This window comes from Oncorhynchus nerka, linkage group LG24 (genome assembly GCF_034236695.1).
Source record: "Oncorhynchus nerka isolate Pitt River linkage group LG24, Oner_Uvic_2.0, whole genome shotgun sequence".
Classification (NCBI taxonomy): Eukaryota; Metazoa; Chordata; class Actinopteri; order Salmoniformes; family Salmonidae; genus Oncorhynchus; species Oncorhynchus nerka.
Window position 1 is genome coordinate 52,064,716 of NC_088419.1, and position 26,811 is coordinate 52,091,526.

The 26,811-nt window shown below is 43.6% G+C and overlaps 2 protein-coding genes across 2 annotated transcripts in view; both read left to right on the forward strand.

Annotated features, from left to right (window-relative positions):
* The window catches only part of LOC115108124 (rab GTPase-activating protein 1-like), a 159,670-nt gene that overhangs the window by 64,348 nt on the left and 68,511 nt on the right, over positions 1–26,811 (forward strand). The window lies entirely within an intron of this gene.
* LOC115108125 (G-protein coupled receptor 52-like) lies at positions 12,652–22,042 on the forward strand. The gene has a single exon (XM_029632122.2). It carries the CDS (start codon positions 14,508–14,510, stop codon positions 15,624–15,626), a length of 1,119 nt encoding a protein of 372 aa, XP_029487982.1. The 5' UTR covers positions 12,652–14,507; the 3' UTR covers positions 15,627–22,042.

Consider the following 26,811-nt stretch of genomic DNA (forward strand, 5'->3'; position numbering starts at 1 on the left):
TGGGACTTTAGAAAAGGGTCCAACTCAAATGTAGGACTGCCTGAACACTATACTTGAAATACAATTAAGTTGACTATTAGCTTTAGATAAATATAGCATTTTGAATCGCTCGCTGCACAAGTACAACATGTGTCTAGTATGTGGCGGAACAGCAGTGATATAGTTTCACGTTTATTTCTTCAGCCTTCAGAGATGTACAGTAGTGGATCTCTGGCATCCTGACCTTTTTAATATGTGTGCTACTAGGCAGTAGCCCAGTCATTGTGTGTGACCTCCTTTTACTACACAGACCACGGTTCTATCACCCAGTGTGGTGCGTGTGGAGACCATGTGTCAGACAGAGAGTCTAATCCTATCAGCCCCACTGTTGTCCTGGCACTAAAATGCCACAACTAATGTGAAGCATCATTCTGTGTAGTCTGTCTGACAGATACACCCTCATAACCCCTAACCAGGCTTACCCACAGCCCCAATTCATTCCACCTTGACTGGTCTCTGCCTAGTCTCTTATCCAACGGCTGGTAGATCATGGCACAAAATCTATTTTGGAGCAGCCATGATTTTTACTACCGTAGAGCTAATTCCAAGGGACTAATATATTTTTTTTGCATGAGGACTTGTGAGGAGGATAAGTAGGCGACAGCCCCTCACTTTGGTGTATAAAACAATACTCATTCCTTTCAGGAGAGGGTCTTAAAATACAACGCACTCCGTGATCATTTGCCTGAAATAGAGGGATTGAAGAGAGCGGGAAAATGGATCCATAAACTAAAGGTTACCGCTCGCGCATGGGGCACTATTATTATTATTATTTTTTTTTTTAATGCCGAATGAAACGCAACAGGCTTCTCCTTTGACATGTATTTATGCTGGGCTGTCGTCGTCTCTTGCCTGCCGGTATAAATTTACCCTCGCCTTGCGTCTTTAACCCAAAGCCCCAGTTCTCTCTCTCTTCCGCTCTCTCTGTCTGTGTGTCTGTGTGTCTGTGTGTGTGTGTGTGTGTGTGCCCAGCCGCCTTGCCTCCCACGGAGGCAGAAAATAGCAGCAGTCCAGATGAGCTCCTAAATATACCACAACACTAGCTTACGTAAGGAAGGTTATGTGACAGAATATCTTTGGTGAGCGTTCACTCAATCATTGTAATTCTTTGAGTGGGCTCCCTTCCTTATTGCATGTAATGATATTGATAGACTGGGTGGCCGGTGCTATTAATAGCCAGCTAAAATCCCAGGGGGGGGCTCGACGTCTGCGTTATTATGGGGGTATAAATCAGGGCACATTTCACTCTGCTTTCTGATGGTGACACTCATATTTGACAGTGACTCAGAATTGCACGTGACGCTAGACAAGACGACACTGGGTTGGGTTGTACTGCAGGAATAGGGATTTATTGGGAGGAGAGAGGGCTGTTCTCTGCTCTTGTGTATTTTCAAGTCATTTTTTGAGGCTCACAGTGAATGTTTTTGGTAGGACGTGTACAGTATAAGAAACGTTATCCGGCATAAGAAACGTTATCCGGCAAGTTGCCGTTGACTTCGTCGAAGCTAATACTCAGGTGTCTGGGTTGCCACAGCAGACAAATCATGCCTTTTTTGCTCTGCAAGAATTCACGTTTAAATTTTAAACTTTTGTGCCCTTATTATTATTATTTTTTTTAAATAAAAAATGTACTTGGCTGAATGTCATTTTAAACAAGCGTTTTCTCCGAACATAAAGGATGTTTTGGTTTGTGTGGTTCCCTGGTAGCCTAACTCCTGGATACCAGTTTTGATATGGTTAAGTGTCGTACCCTCTTCACTTTAACATTACATGTAGTCTGCACGCATTCACACACACTCTTCCTCGTTGTCGGTCTTCAGATTATTGCTAAATTGCAAATAACTCAGTTCCCAGTCTGTGTGGCACTTTGTTGGGAGTAGATTTTTCACAACCTTTTACTCTCCCTGTGTGATCTTTCAAAGGTGTGCTGCTGTTGAACCATGGCTTTAAAAAAAGATTGAAAGCTATTTGGAGTCTGCTCCTCAGAAAGGCACTTACACTGTAGTGCTGCCAATTCACATTACAGTTAGAGTTCCTCTGTCGGGATCAATCAAAACCAATGACAAAAGTTGGATGGAGGTTCAAATTGGAAGTCTCGAAAAATAGTGTTGGCCTGTCTCTGAAATTGGAAGTCACCGATGTCTGTGGAAAGAAATGATTGTTTTGCCAGAATGAAGATTGATTTTTCATCTTTCTTCTGTGATTGTCAGGTATTTCACGATTCACAAAACTTAAATTGACATCATTATCAATATTTCAATTATTTGCTCACTAGGCCTATTTATATCTCAAATGTACTATGAGAACAATATTTGATAATTACTCTTTTTACAATTGCAGGGATGCACTATACTGATTTTTTTGTTTGTTTCTCTAAAGAGCCTGTATGATTGTATGAAACATGAAAAACGTATTCTGCAGCTCAAGCCACAGTTGGTACAGACAGACTGTCCCAGTCCAAGGAGTAAAATCGCTCTCTTCAGAGGCTGTGCCGCTGTCAAGTCTCACCTGGATCCCACTAATGCATTCTCTTCCTCTTCTTCAGGCCCGCAATGAACAACAGTTCAGTCTTTCTGAAGGATATAATTAAATCTTCGATGAGGGACCTTTGTCTTTCTCAAGGTGCTTCAGCTCCATTTTTATGTCATATTTGGCCCGCACTCCAGCTAGCTCTGCAGTGGCATTTAGTGAGTCTCTGCAATCAAAGGTAGCATCAGGAGTGTAGAGTCGGACTAGAATTAATCAGACACCCACGCGTGGTAACCCACAGACAATGCTGTGCAAATGTAAACCGGGGGGGTGAATGAGCTGCCATGGAAACACGCTTGGATTTGAGTTCATTCTACTTGTGATGCTCTTCCGTGCCCATATTCTGTTTGTCTGATTTAGACCCTTCTAATGTGATGCTCCCAGATACTGGCTTGACTTTGCTGCTCTTTGAACTCATTTATCATTTTGTTGTTACTATGGTAATAAGACATTATTCATGATTAACTTTGGCAGGCTGTATTAATTTGTCCCATTTCGGCTATCACATTGCCGCAAATTGGTTTGGAGGGTGACAGAGCTAAGCGCCTATTGATTGGTATCCAAAAATGCTAATCCTAAAATGCTAAATAAATAAACCGTTCTCAAATTGCCTACTTCCCTGGTCAATAGACTACTAGCTAGATTAGGTTTTAAGATAATTCCATGAAGATGGTATTTTGGTGGCGTATCAATTGAAATGGTTACTGTACTCAATTGCGCCAAGAGCAGTGTTCGTACGGTCAGGTAAAGTCATGGAATTTTTAAATGGTGTTTTCCAGGTCTGGAAAAGTTTTGAGAAACACATGGAAATGTATTTAATAATTTCTGTCAATGTAGTTTATTTAGGAACAGTTTGTAAATATTTTATCAATCAGATAAAAATCTAAATATCAGCCAGGATCGGAATGACACTGGCACATCTGTAGTGCGAGACGAGCGGCCTTTGCTCAAGGAAAGGGAGACAGTCGTACATTGCAGCAGCAGGTAGGCCTAGCCTATAACATATGATAGAGATGTATTTCAACCGTCTTTCGGTTATACAAAGTTGATTAACTTTTTTTGAATGATTCATTTAAACAATTATTTTTTGACAAAACGTACGATTCACTTTGCATTGTATTAGTTGGGATTGGTTTCAATCGCGTTGAATCAAAGTAATTTGTGAATTGTGAACATACATTTTAGGAATAAAGATTAGATGTAGCCTTTCTTTTGGATTAGGCGATGCGATTTCAAAACTGATTTTGTAGATACAGTGCATTCGGAAAGTATTCAGACCCCTTCCCCTTTCCCCCTTTTTAAAAATATGTTACAGCCTTATTCTTAAATGGATAAACATAAAAAAACTCAACAATCTACACACAATACCAATAATAAAAGTGAAAAGAGGTTTTTAGATTTTTTTGCAAAATACAAACCAGATACTTTATTTACCGAAGTATTCAGACCCTTTGCTATGAGACTCGAAATGGAGCTCAGGTGCATCCTGATCATCCTTGAGATGTTAATACAACTTAACCTGTGGTAAATTCATTTAGTTGGACATTATTTGGAAAGGCGCACATCTGTCTATATAAGGTCCAACAGTTGACAGTGCATGTCAGAGAAAAAAAACAAGCCATGAGGTCGAAGGAATTGTCCGTAGAGCTCTGAGACAGGATTGTGTCGAGGCACAGATATGGGGAAGGGTACCACAAATTGTCTGCATTATTGAAGGTCACCCAAAACAGTGGCCTCCATCATTCTTAAATGGAAGAATATTGGAAACACCATGACTCTTTCTAGAGCTGGCCGCACGGCCAAACAGCAATCGGGGGAGAAAGGCCTCGGTCAGGGAGGTGACCAAGAACCCGATGGTCACTCTGACAGAGCTCCAGAGTTCCTTTGTGGAGATGGGAGAACCTTCCAGAAGGACAACCATATCTGCAGCACTCCATCAATCAGGCCTTTATGGTAGTGGCCAGATGGCAGCCAATCCTCCGTAAAAGGCACATGACCAGTCCGCTTGGAGTTTGCCAAAAGGTACTTAAAGACTCTCAGACCACGAGGAACAAGATTCTCTGGTCTGATGAAACCAAGATTGAATTCTTTGGCCTGAATACATCTGGAGGAAACCTGGCACCATCCCTACGGTGAAGCATGGTGGTGGCAGCATCATGCTGTGGGGATGTTTTTAAGCGGCAGGGACTGGGAGTTTAATCAGGATCGAGGCAAAGATGAACGGAGCAAAGTATAGAGAGATCCTTGATGGAAACCTGCTCCAGAGCTCTCAGGACCTCAAGACTATGGCACAGGTTCACCTTCCAATAGGGCAACAACACTAAGCACACAGCCAAGACAATGCAGGAGGGGCTTCGGGACAAGTCTTTGAATGTCCTTGAGTGGCCCAGCCAGAGGCCGGACTTGAACCCAATCGAACATCTCTGGAGAGACTTGAAAATAGCTGCAGTGATGCTCCCCCATCCAACCTAACAGCTTGAGAGGATCTGCAGAGAAGAATGGAAGAAATACTTATGTAAATATTTCATTTTTTTAATACATTTGCAAAAATGTCTAAAATCCTGTTTTTGCTTTGTCATTATGGGGTATTGTGTGTAGATTGATGAGGGAAAATAGCAATGTAATCCATTTTAGAATAAGGCTGTAACATAACAAAGTGGAAAAAGTTAATGGGTCTGTATACTTTCCAAATGCGCTGTACTTCCAGTTGATTTGGGCATCCAATGTATGGGACATTGCGATTTAATAGATTCTAGTCAGTCTGCAAAGTAAACACTTCTAAGGTAGCTAGGATTATTATGAGTAAACTAGAAAAGTTACATTTCCTGAACATTTGTGGGCTTGCAACAAAAATATTTGTTGCCTACCATAGCCATTTGGTCTATGATATGTTGAATGAGCAAATTATTTTAAAAGGCCTAAAACGTATTAGGTTTTAATGTTGCAATGGTTTTTATCAAGGGTGGTCAACCATCCTCTAGGTAGGAGAGCTAATGGGGGTGCAGGCTTTTATTCCAGTCCCCCTCTTAACAAACCACATTTTAGAAATTAGCTGCTCAACTTGGCCTTGATAAACCAGCTCTGATGTGTTTGAGCAGCCTTGTTGAAAAGTCTGCACACCCAGTAGTTCTCCAGTCTGAGGGTTGGCCACATGTGTTTTATATAGTTGCCAAACAGGTTTACTACTTTTTGGGGGGGTTAAGTGCCTTGCTCAACAACAGGAGATGGTATATGGGATCAGAGAGCCGCCTCCCAGTGTTGGTACCACATTACGGCAATTTTTGTTGTAGTTGTTGTTGATTGCATAGACGCTGCCAATTGTTGGTAATGAAAATTGGGTTTTAAGTCATGAAATTCCATCCAACAAAATGTGTATGAACCCTGCAAGAGGCAATTCTGAATTGCATGTCTCTTGCATTAGACTGTTTCAGCCTGTGCAGGTGAAATGGTTATGTAAATCTCTTTTTCATTTCACATATTCAAATAGATAATCTACACTTCTCCTTCCATCAAATTCATTTCTGGGATTCCTCTGGGTTTTAGCCCTGTCTTCTCTGTCATTGTTCCAGCCCTAGCCTACCCCTGTGTTCAGTTCCTGAGCTGTCATCCCTTTTTGCATGAGAAGTGCCCTTGGGCTCAGTGAGTATCTGTCACTCACAATACCCCCCTCAGTGTCTTCAGGCCAGCTGCACTACTGGGCCACAGCCTTACCCCCCCCCCCACAATGCAGTCCTGTTTACAGCCCCTCAAGCACTATAGGGACTTTAATGCAACCCACCACCTTTTTTCACGTGTCATTCATCTGGGATATGGATGCATGTTTCAGGGTGTATGTATTTTTTTAAAATGCTCCCGTCGAACAGATCTTTTCGCTTTTCATAAGATCATTGTGTTGTATTTGTACAGGAACAGAGCTGTGCTCAGTGCTGCTGCCCCAGAAATTACAGTTTGTATTAGGGAGAAACACGCCAAAGCCCAAAACTCCTCTGGTCGTGAGTGTGAAGGCCACATCACAACAGTTCTCTGGCTGTCCTTGGGTCAGGCTGAGGCCCAAGCAAGAGCCAACTGCACAACTGGGAATCCAATGAGCTTTCCCTGACACATAATAACATGAGCTTGATGCAGAAAAAGTTGTATAAAACGGTAGTAAAAAAGGTAAATATCACTAAAAATGTTTCTTGGGAACAGGAACAATGGTGGCCATCATGAAGCATGTTGGGACAGCAAACTGTGATAGGGATTTTATAAATTTTTTAAACTAGGCAAGTCAGTTAAGAACAAATTCTTATTTTCAATGACAGCCTAGGAACAGTGGGTTAACTGCCTGTACAGGGGCAGAGCGACAGATTTGTACGTTGTCAGCTCAGGGATTTGAACTTGCAACCTTTCGGTTACAAGTCCAACGCTCTAACCACCTGCCACCCTGAATACGTCCGTGAACACACCAGCCAGCTGCTCTGTGCATGGTCTGAGGACGTGGCTAGGGATCCCATCTGGGCCGGCAGCCTTGCGAGGGTTAACACGTTTAAATGTTTTTCTATTCGGTCATGTTTCCAGTCGCGTTGGCATGATTAAAAGCCGGTGGTTCGCGCTTTCAGTTTTACTCGAATGCTGCCATCCATTCACTGTTTCTGGTTCGGGAAGGTTTAAATAGTCACTTAGGGTACTCTGATGCACTTGCTAATACATTTGCTCACCGAGTCGGCGTATATGTCAATGTTGTTGTCTTAGGCTACCTGGAACGTATCCCAGTTCACGTGATCGAAGCAATCTTGAAGCATGGAATCCGATTGGTCAGACCAGCGTTGGATAGACCTGAGCATGGGCGTTTCCTGATGGTTTCTGCCTATAGGATGGGAGCAAAAAAATGGAGTCATGGTCAAATTTGCTGAAGGGAGGGTGGGGGAGGGCTTTGTATGCATCATGGAAGTTAGAGTAGCAATGATCCAGAATGCTACCAGCTTGTGTCGTGTATTTGATATGCTGATAGAAGTTAGGAAGCCTTGTTTTCAGATTAGCTTTGTTAAAATCCCAAACTACGATAAATGCAGCCTCAGGATATATGATTTCCAGTTTACATAGAGTAAACAGCATTCTCTCGCAGGTGTTCCTTTTGTCTAGGTGTGAAAGGGCAGTGTGGAGTGCAATAGAGATTGCGTCATCTGTGGATCTGTTGAGGCGGTATGTAAATTGTAGTGACTCTAATGTTTCTGGGATGATGATGTGAGCCTTAACCAGCCGTTCAAAGCACTTCATGGCCACAGACGTGAGTGCTATGGGGCGGTAGTCATTTAGGTCGGTTACCTTGGCGTTCTTGGGCACAGGGACTATGGTGGTCTGCTTGAAACACAGATTAGTGTCCCGCTCTAGACTTTAGCTCAGTGCAGATGTTGCCTGTAATCCATGGCTTCTGGATGGGATATGTACATATGGACACTGTGTGGACGACATCGTTGATGCACTTTTTGATGAAGCTGGTGACTGATGTGGTATACTCCTCAATGCCATCGAATGAATCCCGGAACATATTCTAGTCTGTGCTATTAAGGCTGTAGCTTGTCATCCTCGTCATCAGACCACTTCCATATTGAGCGAGTCACTGGTACTTCCTGCTTGAGTTTTTTTTTGTAATCAGGAGGATAGAATTAGGGTCAGATTTGCCAAATGGAGGGTGAGGGAGAGATTTGTAAGTGTCTGTGTGTGGAGTATTTCTTTCTGGTTGTACATGTAACATGCTGGTAGAAAACTGATTTAAGTTTTCCTGCATTAAAGCCCCCAGCCACTAGGACCGCCGCTTCTGGGTGAGCATTCTCTTGTTTGCTTATGGCCTTATACAGCACTTAGTGCCTGCATCTGTTTGGTGGTAAATAGACTGCTACGAAAAATATAGATAAACTCTCTTGATAAATAGTGTGGTCTACAGCTTATGAGGTACTCCTCTTCAGGCGAGCAAAACCTCAATACTTCCTTAATATTAGAGATCGCGCACCAACTTTTGTTGACAAATTGACACAGACCACCACCCCTCATCTTACCGGAGGTGGTTCTGTCCTGCCGATGCATGGAAAACTCAGCCAACTGTTCTCGTTCAGCCACGACTCGGTGACACGTAAGATATTATTAGTTTTTAATGTCCCGTTGGTAGGATAGTCTCAAATGGAGCTCATCCAGTTTATTCTCCAGTAATTGCTTGTTCGCCAGTAAGACTGATGGTAAAGGCGGATTATCCACTCGCCAATGAATTCTCCCCAAGCTGTTCATTGACTACAGCTCTGCTTTCAACAGCTTAGAAACTTCAGAGTGTTTTCTATCCAAATCTACAAATTATATGCATATTCTAGCTTCTGGGCCTGAGTTGCAGGCAGTTTACTCTGGGCACCTTATTCATCCAAGCTACTCAATACTGCTCCCCAGTCCCAAAGAAGTTAACACAGTGTCCAAAGAAGGGACAGACGTATACAGAATGGTGTCGTCTGCGTAGAGGTGGATCAGGGAATCACCCGCAGCAAGAGCAACATTGTTGATATATACAGAGAACAGAGTCGGCCCGTGTATTGAACCCTGTGGTACCCCCATAGAGACTGCCAGAGGTCCGGACAACATTTGACACACTGAACTTGATTTGACACTCTGAACTCTGTCTACATTACCCCCCTTTATTATTTATCTGAATTGACTCCCTTGAACTGATTATGCACACTCACTAGACCCTACCAACACACTCACTAGACTCTACCCACACACTACATACGCTCACACATGCATATTGACGCCACATACTTAGACACACTTTCAATCTTAACATATGCTGCGACTTCTGTGTATTATGTTTATTTACACATTTGCACACACTGTATATATACTTTCTTTTTTTCTCATGTGTGTTTATTCCATGTGTAACTCTGTGTTGTTTTTGTCGCACTGCTTTGCTTTATCTTGGCCAGGTCGCAGTTGTAAATGAGAACTTGTTCTCAACTGGCCTACCTGGTTAAATAAAGGTGAAATACAAATAAATCAATTATATATCCTGATTGCCTAGTCACGTTTAACCCTACTCACATGTAAATACTGAATTATCTCAACTACCTGGTACTCCTGCACATTGTCTCGGTACAGTTGCTCCTTGTATATAGCCTCGTTATTGTTTTTGTGTTACTATTTCCTTTTTTATTTTGCAAATATTTGTTGGTTCTTAACCTCTCTGGGATATGTGGGACGCTAGCGTCCCACCTGGCCAAAAGCCAGGGAAGATGCAGAGCGCCAAATTCAAATAATTTACTATAGAAATCAAACTTTCATTAAATCACACAAAAAAGCTACACATGTTGTGAACCCAGCCAACATGTCAGATTTCAAGAAGGCTCTTCGGCGAGAGCAAAAGATGCTATTAGCACCCCAGTAAACAAAGAGAGAGAAGCATATTTCAACCCTGCAGGCGTGACACAAAACGCAGAAATAAAAATATAATTCATGCCTTACCTTTAACGAGCTTCTTTTGTTGGCACTCCAATATGTCCCATAAACATCACAAATGGTCCTTTTGTTCGATTAATTCCGTCAATATATATTCAAAAAGGTCCATTTATTTGGCACGTTTGATCCAGAAAAACACCGGTTCCAACTTGCGCACGTGACTTCAAAATATCTCAAAAGTTACCTGTTAAACTTTGCCAAAACATTTCAAACTACTTTTGTAGGTATTTTTTTAACATAAATAATCGATAAAATTGAAGACGGGATGATCTGTGTTGAAAACAGGAGGAAAACACACTGTAGCTAGCTTTCTGGTCACGCGCCTCTATCTAACAGTACACTTCAAGTGACCCTCGTTCAAGATGGCCGTACTTCTTCATTACACAAAGGGAAAACCTCAACCAATTTCTAAAGACTGGTGACATCCATTGGAAGCAGTGGGAACTGCAAGAAGGTCCCTTAGAAATCTGGATTCCCAATGAAAACTCATCTACTAATAATATGCATATCTTATCTTCTGGGGATGAGTAGCAGGCAGTTGAATTTGGGCATGCATTTCATCCGGACGTGAAAATACTGCCCCCTGTCACCAAGAAGTTAACAATGCACGGTTGGGAATGGGCTCATAAGTAAGCATTTCACTGTTAAATCTACACCTGTTGTATTCGTCGCATGTGACCAATTAGATTCGATTGATTTGAATTGGATATCTGTTCATGTTTAATTACTGAACCTACCTTTTACGTAGTCCTTTTGATTCCTAACATAAGGCTTCTACAAGTAAGAGGCACTGCTGAGGTCTTTTTTTGAAGATTTGAGTTCCACAATATAATATAACCAGTTGATAATACGGTTTCAGTTAATGAATCTTAAATGGCACTTGTTTTTTTATTGACTGAATATACACTGAGTGAGCAGGTTCTTAATGTTGAGTTGCACCCCCTTTTGCCCTCGGAACAGCCTCAATTTGTCAGGGCATGTACTCTACAAGGTGTTGATACACACAGGAAACTGTTGAGTGTGAAAAACCCAGCAGCGTTCTTGACACACTCAAACCAAATCATACCCCGTTCGAAGTCACTTAACTTTTGTCTTGTCAATTCACCCTCTGAATGGTACACATACACAATCCATGTCTCAATTGTCTCGAGGCTTAAAAATCTTTCTTTAACCGGTCTCCCATTCATCTACACTGATTTGTGTATTTATCATGCGACGTCAATAAGGGATCATAGTTTTCACCTGGATTCACCTTGTCAGTCTGTCATGGAAAGAGCAGGTGTTCCTAATTTTTTTGTACACTCTATGTTGGGCAATTTAGCCATTAGGATTTGTTATCTGTAATGGTTGTAGCAAATGAAGCATTGTTGCTCATTGTTGGCATAGATAAGTACACACATTACTTTCCCATTCGAGTACTCGAATGAAAATAAAGCATGCGAGTACATGAACAGTACAAAATGTTAAAATGCCCATCCCTAATTCTCTGCAGCCTTTGTAGAGAGCATATGGTAATTTCTCATTCAAATCTCCTTTTCATATAACGCCTATTGTGAAGCATTAGCACTGGGGTGACCTTGACTTCTTCTCCCGTTTGCCGCACTAGGTTTGTTTTTGTAATGCGTTGATATTTATACTCGTATTGAGCAGCTCGAAACTGATCTCCCCGCTCTCAGGCCCACTTACCTCCGGCTCTCTTTGACTGTTAGTCAGTGTTGGTGTGAGCTACTGTACACTATAATGGCCTGGCCCTTATTTACCCAGCCTTAACAAAGAGCCCGGACAGGGGCCTGCCCGCTAGTCCCAACCCAGTAGCCATAGTGGCTGAGATCAAAAGGCTCAGAGGGGGTGGGACAGGGAAGCGGATTACTACCGTTGTTTTTACAGCCCTCCCTTTTTTCTCTCTCTCTCTCTCTCTGCGAAATAATTATTAACGTACAGTAGCCTTCTGGTTGTGACCGTTTTTCACCTGTAGTCCAAAAGGTGAAGGACATCAGGTTATCCACTTCACCATGCCACTTTCTCGTCTGTTCTTATCTTCTTGGGAATCTCCGTGTTCAGTTTTATAGAGCTGACGCAAGTAGCTTTAAAAGTATAGCTTTCTTGTATATCCTAGTTTTTTCATTATTGTAGAGGTTAGTTGAGCCTGAACTCGGTAATGGTATACAGACCATCTACCTCTGAATCTGACCTCCTGCCTCCTCAATTATTTTGCCGCTTGTTACACTGTCTGCCAGTGAAGGATGATCCCAACTAACTGAAATGCCTGGCAACTGTAACTAAGGGACAGGCATGGCTGGGCTTGGTCATTGGTCAGAGCAATGGACTGGGGGCAGAGAGTCAGAGGGAAAGCCATATTGGGGGAGGGAGCTAGTTAATAGAAAATGGACTGATAGATTAGCCTAGTGATTTCAGATTAGTAAACTATCCAAATGTAGCTCTAAAAACAAGAGGAGAGACATTAGAGGAGCGAAAGAGAGTATTGTGGCTGGGTTGGGAAAGGACCTCAGGTGCAGCCCAAATGGGAGGGGGTAGAGAGAGGGAGAGATCGGGTGTATCAGAGGGAGGGGTAGAGCGCGGTTCAGAGGGAACGGGAGAGAGTGAGAGCGAGCATGTGTGTGTGTGCGTGCAGGGTAAAGAGAGTGAGCGGGAGAACGAGAACGAGAGCGAAGGGAAAAGGAACTGTAAGCCAGTCACAGCATCTCTTTCCCACTGCACCAGTTGGTGAGGGACAGCTCCTCTCTCCAAAAGGTTCCTATTTATTTATTTCGTGCTTCACTCCAGGACTGCTTTGCTGAATGAAATTGTATTTCTGTCTCTTCGGTTATTCGTTTGGCGAAAGCTGAGTTCGGCTGGGGGAATGGAAATTAGAGGAGACTCACACAGAGGACAGCATTGAAACTGGAACTCTCTGTACTGGCGGAGTCGTTTCTCTTTTGCTGTGGCTTGGTTTTTGTAACAAGGAGCAGACGTACTGAGTGGAAGAAAGAGTCAAAAGTCCAGACAGCTGTGCCTCCCCTGAAAAACACCTCCAAAAAACGTATTTGAATGGAACGGGCATGTATATGTACTAATAATATCAATAATGGAAACATGCGCTTAAGAGGCGAGGCTGACGTAAAGAGCTTTCACCCTAGGCTGTAAACAAGCGGAATGCAGATTGATCCCACATCCATCTCACCCGGCGCCCTGAACAGAATTTCTAAGGAGACACAGTCCGAGGAGCTCTGAGACACCCAGATGTCTTCTACCGGCTCCAGTATCTATTGATCCGATTGTGTGAGACTCCTGACAACTCCTACATTCTTTGCCTGAAAGATCCTCTTTTGCAACCAGATTTTGCCTCTCATAACCTGGAGAACGAAAGTTTCAGAAAAGTGCGTGGATTGGGATTCCAGAGACCAAAGACAGATTTGTGGCTACACACACACATAACAGGATCCAGATTATTCTGCGCCTCCTTTGGCTTCTCTCTGATTGGGGAACATTGTAAAACATAATTCCCCCGGCGCTCTGTGGAATGAGAGCTGTGATATTAACCACCGCAGAGAGCCCTGTGTTTGTCTAGCGTGTCTGTGTTTTGATTCGGACAATAGCGGGGCGTACATGGGGTCCAGACACTGACCACGGGACCACTCACTACCCCAAAATAAGAGGATGTGCATACTACAAGACTGAGAAACAATTGCGGCTTGTCTAACAGCATTTTGGAACTTTAGAGAGGACTTGAGGTATGAACCAAACACAATGGCTAACGGGGATGTAATTACTCGTATGAATTTGGGGTTTTCCCAGTGGATCTTTCTCTGACAGTAAACAAGCTATCTGAAAGTCGAAATTATACCGACACGCTAAATGTTTTAATACTATTTTCTCTTATCTATAGTCTCAAAATAGGAGTCACATGCTCCCTGTCTTATTTAATCTGCAGTAGGATCTGCACCAGAGCGCCCTGCCTGCCTGCCTCATGTTTCTCCCCCACATGCCGACTACCCTGCACCTCCTGTGCTTTTTGCTCTTGTGAGGACAACACCTGCTCTCCATCCCCAGTCTCCCAGTGGCAGCCCTCTTATGAATCAGGAGATGTGGCCGCAGACTGTTAGGGAGAGCAATGGGGATCCCTGCCGCCGGGATAAATGCCTGGCATAGCACCGGTAGACCTTTTTCTGTTTTTGGAGGGAATATCTTTCTTCTTTCGACAATTACCCCACTGCCTCTAAGCATGACTGATCGAAAAAGTAGAGCCAAGTCGGCAGTCCTGCTTTCCTATGGGCTGTATTGATTTTCGTCAGTCAGTGTTCATTTGATTGAGACCCAGCTATGTGAGAGCCGAGGTGAAAGAGCGAGAGAGGCTAGAACTCCCATTTGCTGAGGGAGGCTACAGGCAGACAGGTCTTCAGTTACAGTCCATCTGCATCGTGGTTGGCACAGCACAAACCTGACCCACCTGGACCGCGCCCAGAACAATGAACCAGTCAGCATTGATGACAGACCTGGTTCCCACTGCCAACAGCAGCCTGGTGGGCCCAGACCCCAACCACTCCTGTCCCCTGGGCTGGGGCCAGAACGAGGGCCTGGAGGCCTGTGTCTTGGAGACTGCGGTCATCGTTCTGCTCACGGTGCTCATCATTGCCGGGAACCTGACGGTGATCTTCGTGTTCCACTGCGCCCCCCTGCTACACCACTATACCACCAGCTACTTCATCCAGACTATGGCCTACGCCGACCTGCTGGTTGGCCTCAGCTGCCTGGTGCCCACCCTGTCCCTGCTGCACTACCCGGCCAGCGTCCAGGAGCCCATCACCTGCCAGGTCTTCAGCTACGTCATCTCGGTGCTCAAGAGCGTCTCAATGGCCTGTCTGGCCTGCATCAGCGTGGATCGCTACCTGGCCATCACCAAACCCCTGTCCTACAACCAGCTGGTGACGCCGTGCCGGCTCCGCGGTTGCATCGCCCTCATCTGGGTCTACTCCAGCCTGGTCTTTCTGCCCTCTTTCTTTGGCTGGGGCAAGCCGGGTTACCACGGGGACATCTTTGAGTGGTGCGCCCACTCCTGGCCCACCTCGGCGCTCTTCACAGGCTTTGTGGTATGCCTACTGTACGCGCCCGCGGCCCTGGTAGTCTGCTTCACCTACTTCCACATCTTCCGCATCTGCCAGCAGCACAACCGGGAGATCAGTGAGAGGCGAGCACGCTTCCCCAGCCAGGAGATGGAGGCTGGGGAGGGTGGTGGCAGTGGCAGCGGCGGGGGGCACCACGCGGGTCAAGGGCCTGACAGGCGCTACGCCATGGTGCTATTCCGCATCACCAGCGTCTTCTACATGCTTTGGCTGCCCTACATAATCTATTTCCTGTTGGAGAGCTCCCACGTGCTGGACAGTCCCGCCCTGTCCTTTGTAACAACCTGGTTGGCCATCAGCAACAGCTTCTGCAACTGCGTCATCTACAGCCTGTCCAACAGTGTGTTCCGCCTGGGCATGCGCCGCCTCTCGCAGACACTCTGCTCCTTCAGCCACTGTGCAGCCGACGACAGGGACTTTGGCGAACCCAAGCCCAGGAAGAGGCCAAAGTCCTGCTCCATCTGAGGCGTTGGAGGATATTGTTAGAAAAGCAGCGAATTTCAAAGGTTACATCTTTACAAAGCTGCTGAACATTTATTTGACAGGGCTGTCCCAGAGAGAATTTAGGCTCAGACGGTTTGTTTTGAAGGATACCAATGACTTTTGCCACAGTCATGCCAAGCCATGATTTACAGGCAAACGTTAGATTGCTGAGAGAGGCTACGTTGTTTTAAAGGTTTACTTTCTGAACAACTAAATGGATGAGAGATTGGTACTACATTTTGGCTTTAAACCTGTGTAGTGGAGTTTAGCTGGTAACCTACTGTATGTGCATTCTTATGTAAAACCTAATTTGACCATGGTTCTCAGGCTTTGATGTTACATTTTTTTGTTCCTCGACAGTCGGGTAAAAGTGCTTATAAAAATACAAAGTTAGAGGTCCTCAAAATGGATAAGCACTTTCCTCAAACATTGATGGGTGACCTCATGATTTAAGCATCTCTGATTTCAAGGTAATGTGGACTAAAGTGTATTGAATTTAAATACCAATATTGGACTGCTACTATAGGTCTGTGTTCTTGGTGGGCACTCAAAGGCTGAATTAGCATAGACAACATGAACATGTGATCCTCATTTGCATTACACTCCCTTTTTAGGAGTTGACATGGGGTATGTGTGTGCAAATGGCTGACTATTCACTTACTGTACATGCTCCTGGACAATGGTGTAAATAACAGCAGATGGGCTAGTGGCCTTGACCTGTTATGACAAACAAAAGTTTTGCGGTGTTTGCAGGTCTGTTAGCAAGCAGTCCGAGTGTTCAAAGACTTTCGGTCAGTCCTAAACAGAGAGATGGGGCACTCAATTTGATGAGTTACTCAATCTCCTAAAAAAATATATTTAAAAAAAACACACACACTAATGATTTAGTTTTATTAGATATTTCTATATTTTCACGTGTACTATTTCTTTAAAAAAAAATCTTTGTCAATGCTTCCTATACAGTAGCTGTTTAGGAAGCAGATCAAGGGATTGGTTCTGTCCACTAATGCATACATCTCTCTCTTAGTCTTTGGTTGAGTTCAGAAAAATCTGCTTCACTCTACTTAAAGATCAGCGTCATATGTATGACTCTGTTCCCTCTGCTTTTCCACGTTAAGTGCAGAGACTGTTCCCTTTTTAGGGCCTTATTGTACAAAATACAGTGGGCATGTGCAGTAAATGCACCATGAAGACTGCCTTTAGTTATGTATTATACTGTTTGATACAGCGCAGGTGAAGTCATTCCAAGTTTTTCTTGTACATTCCCAGAATGGTCCGTTTTTTTTATAGATAATGTAGAAAAATACATAAAGTGCACATTTTCAGTGATACCCAAGACTATTGTGAAATCCCTCTCTACTCTTATGGTGTAGGCCATTTGAAGTTAGACCTGTGTTGTCAGTGTGTATTTGACCGTGTGGGAAAAACAAGCAACACGGCTAACTGAACCCTCGATATCATGACTGTTTTTTTGTTGTTCAACATTATGCTACTTAACCTGTGTAGTCATTCCCCGCTTTCCATTACAGATTGTTCTGTATATGTGCCTAAAGATATATTTTTCTGGAAAAGATATCACAGAGATTTACTTTCTGTTCATCTATACACAGGGACACAGTTCTGGCTGCATGCCATTTTCGTTTTGTAACGTGACCTTCATTTGACTTGACTGAAGATCCATCATGCTTACATTTGCCGATACAGTAGGACCATCTCGTTTCAGCACTTTTCATGAGCTTATGATGAGGTCAGAAGCTTTAATATTTGTAGCGCAATTCATTATCATTTTAGGGGGCATATATAATCATAGGGGTTCTGAATTCTGCCTCAAAAGACTTTAAAAAAATAAAAAAAACTTACCCACCCCAATGGTTGCTTGATGTCTGAGATGACATCTTCACATTACTGTATTTGATTTATTTTATCTTGTGTGAGGTGCATTTTTCTTATTTTTTATCAAATGGACCATATACAGTGGGGTCTGAAAGTATTGCCACCCTTGATAAAGATGAGCAAAAAATGACTATAGAAGGAATAATTCAAATACTGAGCTATATTGGATGCAACAATGGGGAAAATATATTATTTTCTAACACTGAGATGTCCATTACAAAAAGTTGATTTAGTGGCAAATTATTTATTTTTGGGGGGATTTTGATGTGTGCTTGGGGTTATTGTGTTGATGGAAGATCCGTTTGCGGCCAAGTTTCAGCCTCCTGGCAGAGGCAATTAGGTTTTTTGCCAAAATGTCCTGGTGCCGGATAAAGTTCATGATGATTTTGACCTTAACAAGGGCCCCAGGACCAGTGAAAACAAAATAGACCCATAACATCAAATATCCACCACCTTATTTTACAGTAGGTAGTGCTGAGTGATTAGTGCTTTTTGAGGTCGGTTGTGTTCCAATTATTTTAAAAAGTCATCACAGTTTTCAAATATTTTTTTTAGACAAATGCGCAATGCATTGTGGGTTGAATGACGTAACAAAGCAGAATAAAACAAAAAGTCCCATGATGGTAGTGACTGCCCGTTACTGCTTATCACTTATTAACCATTTTATTCAAATTCCTTTAATAAAATATTTCAGTTGTGTATATTACATTTGTTTTATTTGTTGACTTTATTATTTCATTCCAAGTCATCATCTCATCTCTATAGAGCTGCTGCCTGACAAATCACTATTTTAGTAGTAATTCAAATTAAACAAGGCATACTTTTTTATGAATGCTGAATACCAACTATCAATCACTTAAGATCATGTATTTTCAGGTAGAGATACATGCATCTTTCCCTCTTGATCGCACGTTCTGTGTTCACCCCATCTCCGTGTCTGCTCCACATAGACCGGACAAATAGGCACGCACGGAATTGATTATGGTCATTGTAGTTAATTACCAAGTTTAAACTATGTAGAATATTTGCCTGTTTTGAACAAAATGGAATTCAAATAATTGAACCGACGTTGGTCAATTAGTTGTTTAGGAAACGAAAAAGAATCAACATTTTGGTTTATCACGCAGCATATTATTTATAGGGTTCTTTTCTGCTTATGCATTCTCATTTCGACAACAAACCCACCAATGGTGTCCGAGGTCAAAGAGCAATGTTTTCATCTGACCAAAGCACTGGTTCCAATCCAACTGCCAATACCATTTAGCAAACTCCAGGTGTTTTACATTTGTTGGAGGACATGAAAATGGAGCTCTTTAGCCACACACACCAGTGGTGGGTTTGGCGTCTAAATGAGAATGCCTAAGCAGAAAATAACCTCATACCTACTGTAAAATATGGGGGTGGATCTTTGATGTTATTAGGTTATTTTGCTTCCAGTGGTCCTGGGGCCCTTGTTAAGGTCAAAGACCGGAGCCAGACATTTGACAGCAAATGGATCTTCCAGCAAGAAAATAACCACAGGCACACATCAAAAACCACAAAGAAATGTTTAATTGGCCTCAAAATCAACATTTTGCAATGGCCACATGGAACGACAGACTTCTTATGGAAGTTTGTTCTGAAGTGTCTGTCCTATATCTGATATGTTATATATATATATATATAAATTACCTTTATTTAACGAGGCAAGTCAGTTAAGAACAAATTCTTATTTACAATGACGGCCTAGGAACAGTGGGTTAACTGCCTTGTTTCAGGGGCAGAACGACAGACTTTTACCTTTTCAGCTCGAGGATCCGTTCTAGCAACCGTTCGGTTACTGGAACGACGCTCTAACCACCAGGCTACCTACTGCCCCAAAATATATAAGAAAGATCAGGAAATGTATTTAACCCCTTATTTCTGTCACTAAACAGTCTCCATATATGCTTCCAAAAAAAAACTATTCTGCAGTACCGGGTGACTTTCATACGAGTCTTGTGAGGCCTAGAGCAAAACCGACATGTAAGTGTTCATGAGAGACCTTTCCACGGTTGTAGCCCAAACTGTTCAGATGCTACAGACAGAAGTTGGCAGGTTGGCTGTACCGACTTCAGACGAGTCCCAAGTCGCTTGTGGGGGTCGTAAACGGAGAACACCGTTGTATTCATGAGACTCATATTTCCATAGAGGGGTCATAATAGTTGTTAGGCCAAACCGTTTTGTGAGAAGACTGATTTTCGGGATGTCTCATGGTCTGACAAACACTGCTCTAGCTGTCACCGCAGATGCGGAAGTGCAACGTAGGCGGTTGCGGTGGATTGAGATGCATCCAATGCAACAAAAGAATATATATGATGGATTTTTATGGGGATTTTTGTATTATACTAATTAGATTTACGTGGGGGGTGCGGATTTAAGGGGTTAAGAAATCTACCGTCATAGAGCTGGGACGATAAACAGAAAATCACCTACATTGCCTTCCTCTTACCGAAGCATTTTACCTACGTTGGTGATTTTCGGTGATTTTTGCCACACAACGTTCCTGTAGATTGTTCTTAAACCATTCTTTTTTTTTCAACAGTAGTAGCCTATGCATTATGTTGATTCCTGCAACGAAAGTACAGTATCTAGTTATCCCGGTTTTGCTGCCGGCTGCTCTCGTTCCCTCTTCGCGCTGTGTGCACGGAGGAGGCAGAGATGCATTCTGAGAAGCACAAACATTATGACCGTTGCTCAAAGTGTTGTTCTAGTTACCGAGAGGAGAGTTGCAGCTTTCTGTGAGTCGATATAATGTATTTCTCACCTCCTAATATCGAGTTCACGGCACCACTTTACAACCGGAGTGGGGTGTAGTTAATATGATTTGAACGCACCCGGGTAGCAGAGCCGAGCGGAGCGTGTCATTTACAGCAAATAGGCCTACGTCAATTAGCCTAGGCCTAGCACTGGAAAGTTTGTGTAGAACATTAGCCTACATTAACTGATAGATTAATCAATTAGCCATGTAGGCTAATTGATTAATCTATCTAGCAACAATATCATAGTTAGAGTTCGCAATCTAGCTAAGTGTTTTGAGTTCCCCCTTCCTCAGGTGGCCAATATGCACAAAGATGCTGGAAAAATCCTCTGAAAAGCAAAACAAAACAAGAAATCTCATTTTGGATCCTATTTTGACAGGTTGAACATCAAAATGTCAATCATGCAAGTCATGGATATGTTAGATGACTGTACCGTAGCTTTTGAATCATAGGCTATCATCTCAGTTATCTTTCCTGGCCTGCTGCTAATGTAAAGTAACTGGCCATTGGAAAAAAAATATATATTTGATGTATTTGTTATTGAGCAAAATAGTTACATATATCACAATATTACTTTTCGTCCATATCGCCCAGCTGTAGTACCTCCCCCCAAAATAATTTTGCGTAATTTATCTCTGATTTTGTTATTGCAAAAAAAATGTATATATTTATCGTGATTATGTATGTTTTTCCATATCTCCCAGCTCTAAATCATGCCATTTAAGGAATTAACACCCAAATTGTTATTTTAGTTGACTTGGATTCTCTCTAGAATTACGCCCAGATGACTTTGTCTTCACACTAAAGCAAATCACTTGTGGTCAAGAGAATACAACAAACATTGTGAGATCTTTTGTGATATATGGTAAATCAATATTGTTGACAAGCTAAATTATATCTAGGTATTGCTTTACAGTAAATCTTGTGCTGATGGTTTCGTGAGAATTAATTGATTCCACACCACAGTAACACTAGTGGAATGTAGTTTCATTCTAACAAGCAAGTTATTGTACTTATTGATAATGTACCACTTTAACTTGACTTTTTGTATTTAGAAAACAGTTTGTGGTTACTGTTATACAATTATATTGACACTGCAAATAAGTGTTTCCCAATTAATTGAGTTTTCATGAAGTAAGTGTTACCCAATTAATTCAGTTTCTTTTCTGCCAGTAGTTTTTTTTTATACCCATGAGCCACTGAATAGGCTATTCACCTTTCCATGTGTATTGTAATGACCAAACTAGTTTTGAATTTCTTTCTGATGTGAAGGAAATACAAAAAAAACTGTCCGAAAAAAACTGATTTAAAGTGCATTCCTTAGCGTGTTGTATCTTAAAGATTTGATTAATACAGTACAAAGTCTTATTTATTTTATCATTTCAAAATGGATACGCTACTTGTTAAATAAGAGTATGTATAGTGTGTCTGTCGGTTTTATCCTGCTGTACATATGTGTTCAGGCAACAAACAAAAAACCACAAAACAAATCTTATGACAAAATCTCGACCAGTGATGACTCATACCTTTGTGTTAATTCAACTAGGCTGCTGTAGCTATATGAAGTAAGATGTTTTTGATTAGACGACAAATCGAGAAATTACACAGTATCTATTTTTTTATTTCTGAGATTTTGTCAAAGGCTGTGGTTTTGCTGTTGATGCCAATCCAATAAAACTGAAAAATAATGGGATAAATAAAATCCAGAAATATTGCCTCTTTGAACACTGCCTTGAGTTCTTGATGTGTATATTAACATTTTACTGGTGGTGGGTTTGACTGTACTTTTGTAAAGTGGTTTTTTAAAAAGCAGGCAATGATTGAAAGGCTGATTCGCCTGGCCAGTTTCTGGGATAAAGTACCAGTCAAATGTTTGGACACCTACTCATTCCAGGGTTTTCTTAATTCTTTTTTTTCTTCTACATTGTAGAATAATAGTGAAGACATAAAAAATATGAAATAACACGTATGGAATCATGTAGTAACCTTTTTTTTTTTAACCAATTCAAATATATTTGAGATTCTTCAAAGTAGCCTTGATGACAGCTTTGCACACTCTTGGCATCCTCTTAACCAGCTTCATGAGGTAGTTACCTGGAATGCATTTCAATTAACAGCTGTGCCTTGTCAATTTGTGGAATTTCTTTCCTTCTTAATGCGTTCGAGCCAATCAGTTGTGTTGTGACCAGGTAGAGGTGGTATACAGAAGATATCCCTATTTGGTAAAAGACCAAATCCATACTATGGCAAGAACAGCTCAAATAAGAAAAATGAAATGACTGTCCATCATTACTTTAAGACATGAAGGTCGGTCAATCCTGAACATTTCAAGAAGTGCAGTCGCAGAAACCATCAAGTGCTATGATGAAACTGGCTCTCATGAGGACCGCCACAGGAAAGGAAGACCCAGAGTTACCTCTGCTGCAGAGGATAAGTTCATTAGAGTTAACTGCACCTCGGACTGCTTCCCAAATAAATGCAGACACATCTCAACCTCAACTATTCAGAGGAGACTGCGTGAATCAGGCCTTCATGGTCGAATTGCTGCAAACCACCTCTAAAGGACACCAATAAAAAGAAGAGACTTGCTTGGGCCAAGAAACATGAGCAATGGACATTAGACCGGTGGAAATTTGTCCTTTTGGTCTGATGAGTCCAAATTTGAGATTTTTGGTTCCAACCGCCGTGTCTTTATGAGACGCGAGTAAGTGAATGGATGGTCTCTGCATGTGTGGTTCCCACCGTGAAGCATGGAGGAGGAGGTGTGGTGGTGTGGGGGTGCTTTGCTGGTGACACTGGTATTTTTTTTAATTCAAGGCGCACTTAACCAGCATGGCAACCACAGCATTCTACAGCGATACGCCGTCCCATCTGGTTTGGCTTAGTGGGACTATCATTTGTTTTTCATCAGGACAGTGACCCAAAACACACCTCCAGGCTGTGTAATGGCTACTTGACCAAGAAGGAGAGTGAGTGATTGCTGCATCAGATGACCGGTCTTCCACAATCACCCAACCTCAACCCAGTTGAGATGGTTGGGGATGAGTTGGACCACAGAGTGAAGGAAATGAAGCCAACAAGTGCTCAGCATATATGGGAACTCCTTCAAGACTGTTCAAGAAAGCATTCCAGCCTTATTCTAAATTGCGTTACATAGTTTTTTCCCCTCTTCAATCTACACACAATACCCCATAATGACAAAGCAAAAACACGTTTTATTTTTTTGCAAATGTATTAAAAATATAATAATGCATTTTCACATTTACGTAAGTATTCAGTCTCTTTGCTCAGTACTTTGTTGAAGCACCGTTGGCAGCGATTACAGCCTCTAGTCTTCTTGGGTATGACGCTACAAACCTGGCACACCTGTATTTGGGGAGTTTCTCCCATTCTTCTCTGCAGACCCTCTCAAGCTCGGCCAGGTTGGATGGGGAGTGTTGCTGCACAGCTATTTTCAGGTCTCCAGAAATTTTAGATCGGGTTCAAGTCCGGGCCCTGCTGGGCCACTCAAGGACTTTCAGAGACTTGTCCCGAAGCCACTCCTGCATTTTCTTGGCTGTGTGCTAAGTGTCATTGTCCTGTTGGAAGGTGAACCTTTGCCCCAGTCTGTGAACCTGCTCCAGAGTGCTCAGGACTTCATCAAGGATCTATCTGTACTTTGCACTGTTCATCTTTGCCTCGATCCTGACTAGTCTCCCAGTCCCTGCCACTAAAACAATATCCCCACAGCAAGATGCTGCCACAACAATGCTTCACCATAGGGATTGTGCCAGGTTTTCTCCAGACGTGAAGCTTGACATTCAGGCCAAAGAGTTCAATCTTGGTTTCATCAGACCAGAGAATGAGTCCTTTAGGTGCCTTTTGGCAAACTCCAAGTGGCTGTCATGTGCCTTTTTACCGAGGAGTGGCTTCCGTCTGGCCACTCTACCATAAAGGCCTGATTGGGGGAGTGCTGCAGAAATTGTTGTCCTTCTGGAAGGTTCTCCCATCTCCACAGAGGAACATTGGAGCTCTTTCAGAGTGACCATCGGGTACTTGTTTACCTTCCTGACCAAGGCCCGTCTCCCCCAGTTGCTCTAGGAAGAGTCTTGGTGGTTCCAAACTTACATTTACATTTAAGTCATTTAGCAGACGCTCTTATCCAGAGCGACTTACAAATTGGTGCTTTCACCTTATGACATCCAGTGGAACAGCCACTTTACAATAGTGCATCTAGGTCTTTTAATGGGGGGGGGTGAGAAGGATTACTTTATCCTATCCTAGGTATTCCTTAAAGAGGTGGGGTTTCAGGTGTCTCCGGAAGGTGGTGATTGACTCCGCTGTCCTGGCGTCGTGAGGGAGTTTGTTCCACCATTGGGGGGCCAGAGCAGCGAACAGTTTTGACTGGGCTGAGCGGGAACTGTACTTCCTCAGTGGTAGGGAGGCGAGCAGGCCAGAGGTGGATGAACGCAGTGCCCTTGTTTGGGTGTAGGGCCTGATCAGAGCCTGGAGGTACTGAGGTGCCGTTCCCCTCACAGCTCCGTAGGCAAGCACCATGGTCTTGTAGCGGATGCGAGCTTCAACTGGAAGCCAGTGGAGAGAGCGGAGGAGCGGGGTGACGTGAGAGAACTTGGGAAGGTTGAACACCAGACGGGCTGCGGCGTTCTGGATGAGTTGTAGGGGTTTAATGGCACAGGCAGGGAGCCCAGCCAACAGCGAGTTGCAGTAATCCAGACGGGAGATGACAAGTGCCTGGATTAGGACCTGCGCCGCTTCCTGTGTGAGGCAGGGTCGTACTCTGCGGATGTTGTAGAGCATGAACCTACAGGAACGGGCCACCGCCTTGATGTTAGTTGAGAACGACAGGGTGTTGTCCAGGATCACGCCAAGGTTCTTAGCGCTCTGGGAGGAGGACACGATGGAGTTGTCAACCGTGATGGCGAGATCATGGAACGGGCAGTCCTTCCCCGGGAGGAAGAGCAGCTCCGTCTTGCCGAGGTTCAGCTTGAGGTGGTGATCCGTCATCCACACTGATATGTCTGCCAGACATGCAGAGATGCGATTCGCCACCTGGTCATCAGAGGGGGGAAAGGAGAAGATTAATTGTGTGTCGTCTGCATAGCAATGATAGGAGAGACCATGTGAGGTTATGACAGAGCCAAGTGACTTGGTGTATAGCGAGAATAGGAGAGGGCCTAGAACAGAGCCCTGGGGACACCAGTGGTGAGAGCGCGTGGTGAGGAGACAGATTCTCGCCACGCCACCTGGTAGGAGCGACCTGTCAGGTAGGACGCAATCCAAGCATGGGCCGCGCCGGAGATGCCCAACTCGGAGAGGGTGGAGAGGAGGATCTGATGGTTCACAGTAATCGAAGGCAGCCGATAGGTCTAGAAGGATGAGAGCAGAGGAGAGAGAGTTAGCTTTAGCAGTGCGGAGTGCCTCCGTGATACAGAGAAGAGCAGTCTCAGTTGAATGACTAGTCTTGAAACCTGACTGATTTGGATCAAGAAGGTCATTCTGAGAGAGATAGCGGGAGAGCTGGCCAAGGACGGCACGTTCAAGAGTTTTGGAGAGAAAAGAAAGAAGGGATACTGGTCTGTAGTTGTTGACATCGGAGGGATCGAGTGTAGGGTTTTTTCAGAAGGGGTGCAACTCTCGCTCTCTTGAAGACGGGAGGGACGTAGCCAGCGGTCAGGGATGAGTTGATGAGCGAGGTGAGGTAAGGGAGAAGGTCACCGGAGATGGTCTGGAGAAGAGAGGAGGGGATAGGGTCAAGCGGGCAGGTTGTTGGGCGGCCGGCCGTCACAAGACGCGAGATGTCATCTGGAGAGAGAGGGGAGAAAGAGGTCAGAGCACAGGGTAGGGCAGTGTGAGCAGAACCAGCGGTGTCGTTTGACTTAGCAACGAGGATCGGATGTCGTCGACCTTCTTTTCAAAATGGTTGACGAAGTCATCTGCAGAGAGGGAGGAGGAGGGGGAGGAGGATTCAAGAGGGAGGAGAAGGTGGCAAAGAGCTTCCTAGGGTTAGAGGCAGATGCTTGGAATTTAGAGTGGTAGAAGGTGGCTTTAGCAGCAGAGACAGAGGAGGAAAATGTAGAGAGGAGGGAGTGAAAGGATGCCAGGTCCGCAGGGAGGCGAGTTTTCCTCCATTTCCGCTCGGCTGCCCGGAGCCCTGTTCTGTGAGCTCGCAATGAGTCGTCGAGCCACGGAGCGGGAGGGGAGGACCGAGCCGGCCTGGAGGATAGGGGACATAGAGAGTCAAAGGATGCAGAAAGGGAGGAGAGGAGGGTTGAGGAGGCAGAATCAGAACTTCTTCCATTTAAGAATTATGGAGGCCACTGGGTTCTTGGGGACCTTCAAAAAACGTTTTGCTACCCATCCCCAGATCGGTGCCTCGACACAATTCTGTCTCAGAGCTACGGACAATTCCTTCTACCTTATGGCTTGGTTTTTGCTTTGACATACACTGTCAACTGTTGGACCTTATATAGACAGTTTTGTGCCTATCAAAATCA

Bases quoted from the DNA above. Each gene is read 5' to 3' on its own strand.
- LOC115108125 (XM_029632122.2), top strand. From the start codon at position 14,508: ATGAACCAGTCAGCATTGATGACAGACCTGGTTCCCACTGCCAACAGC.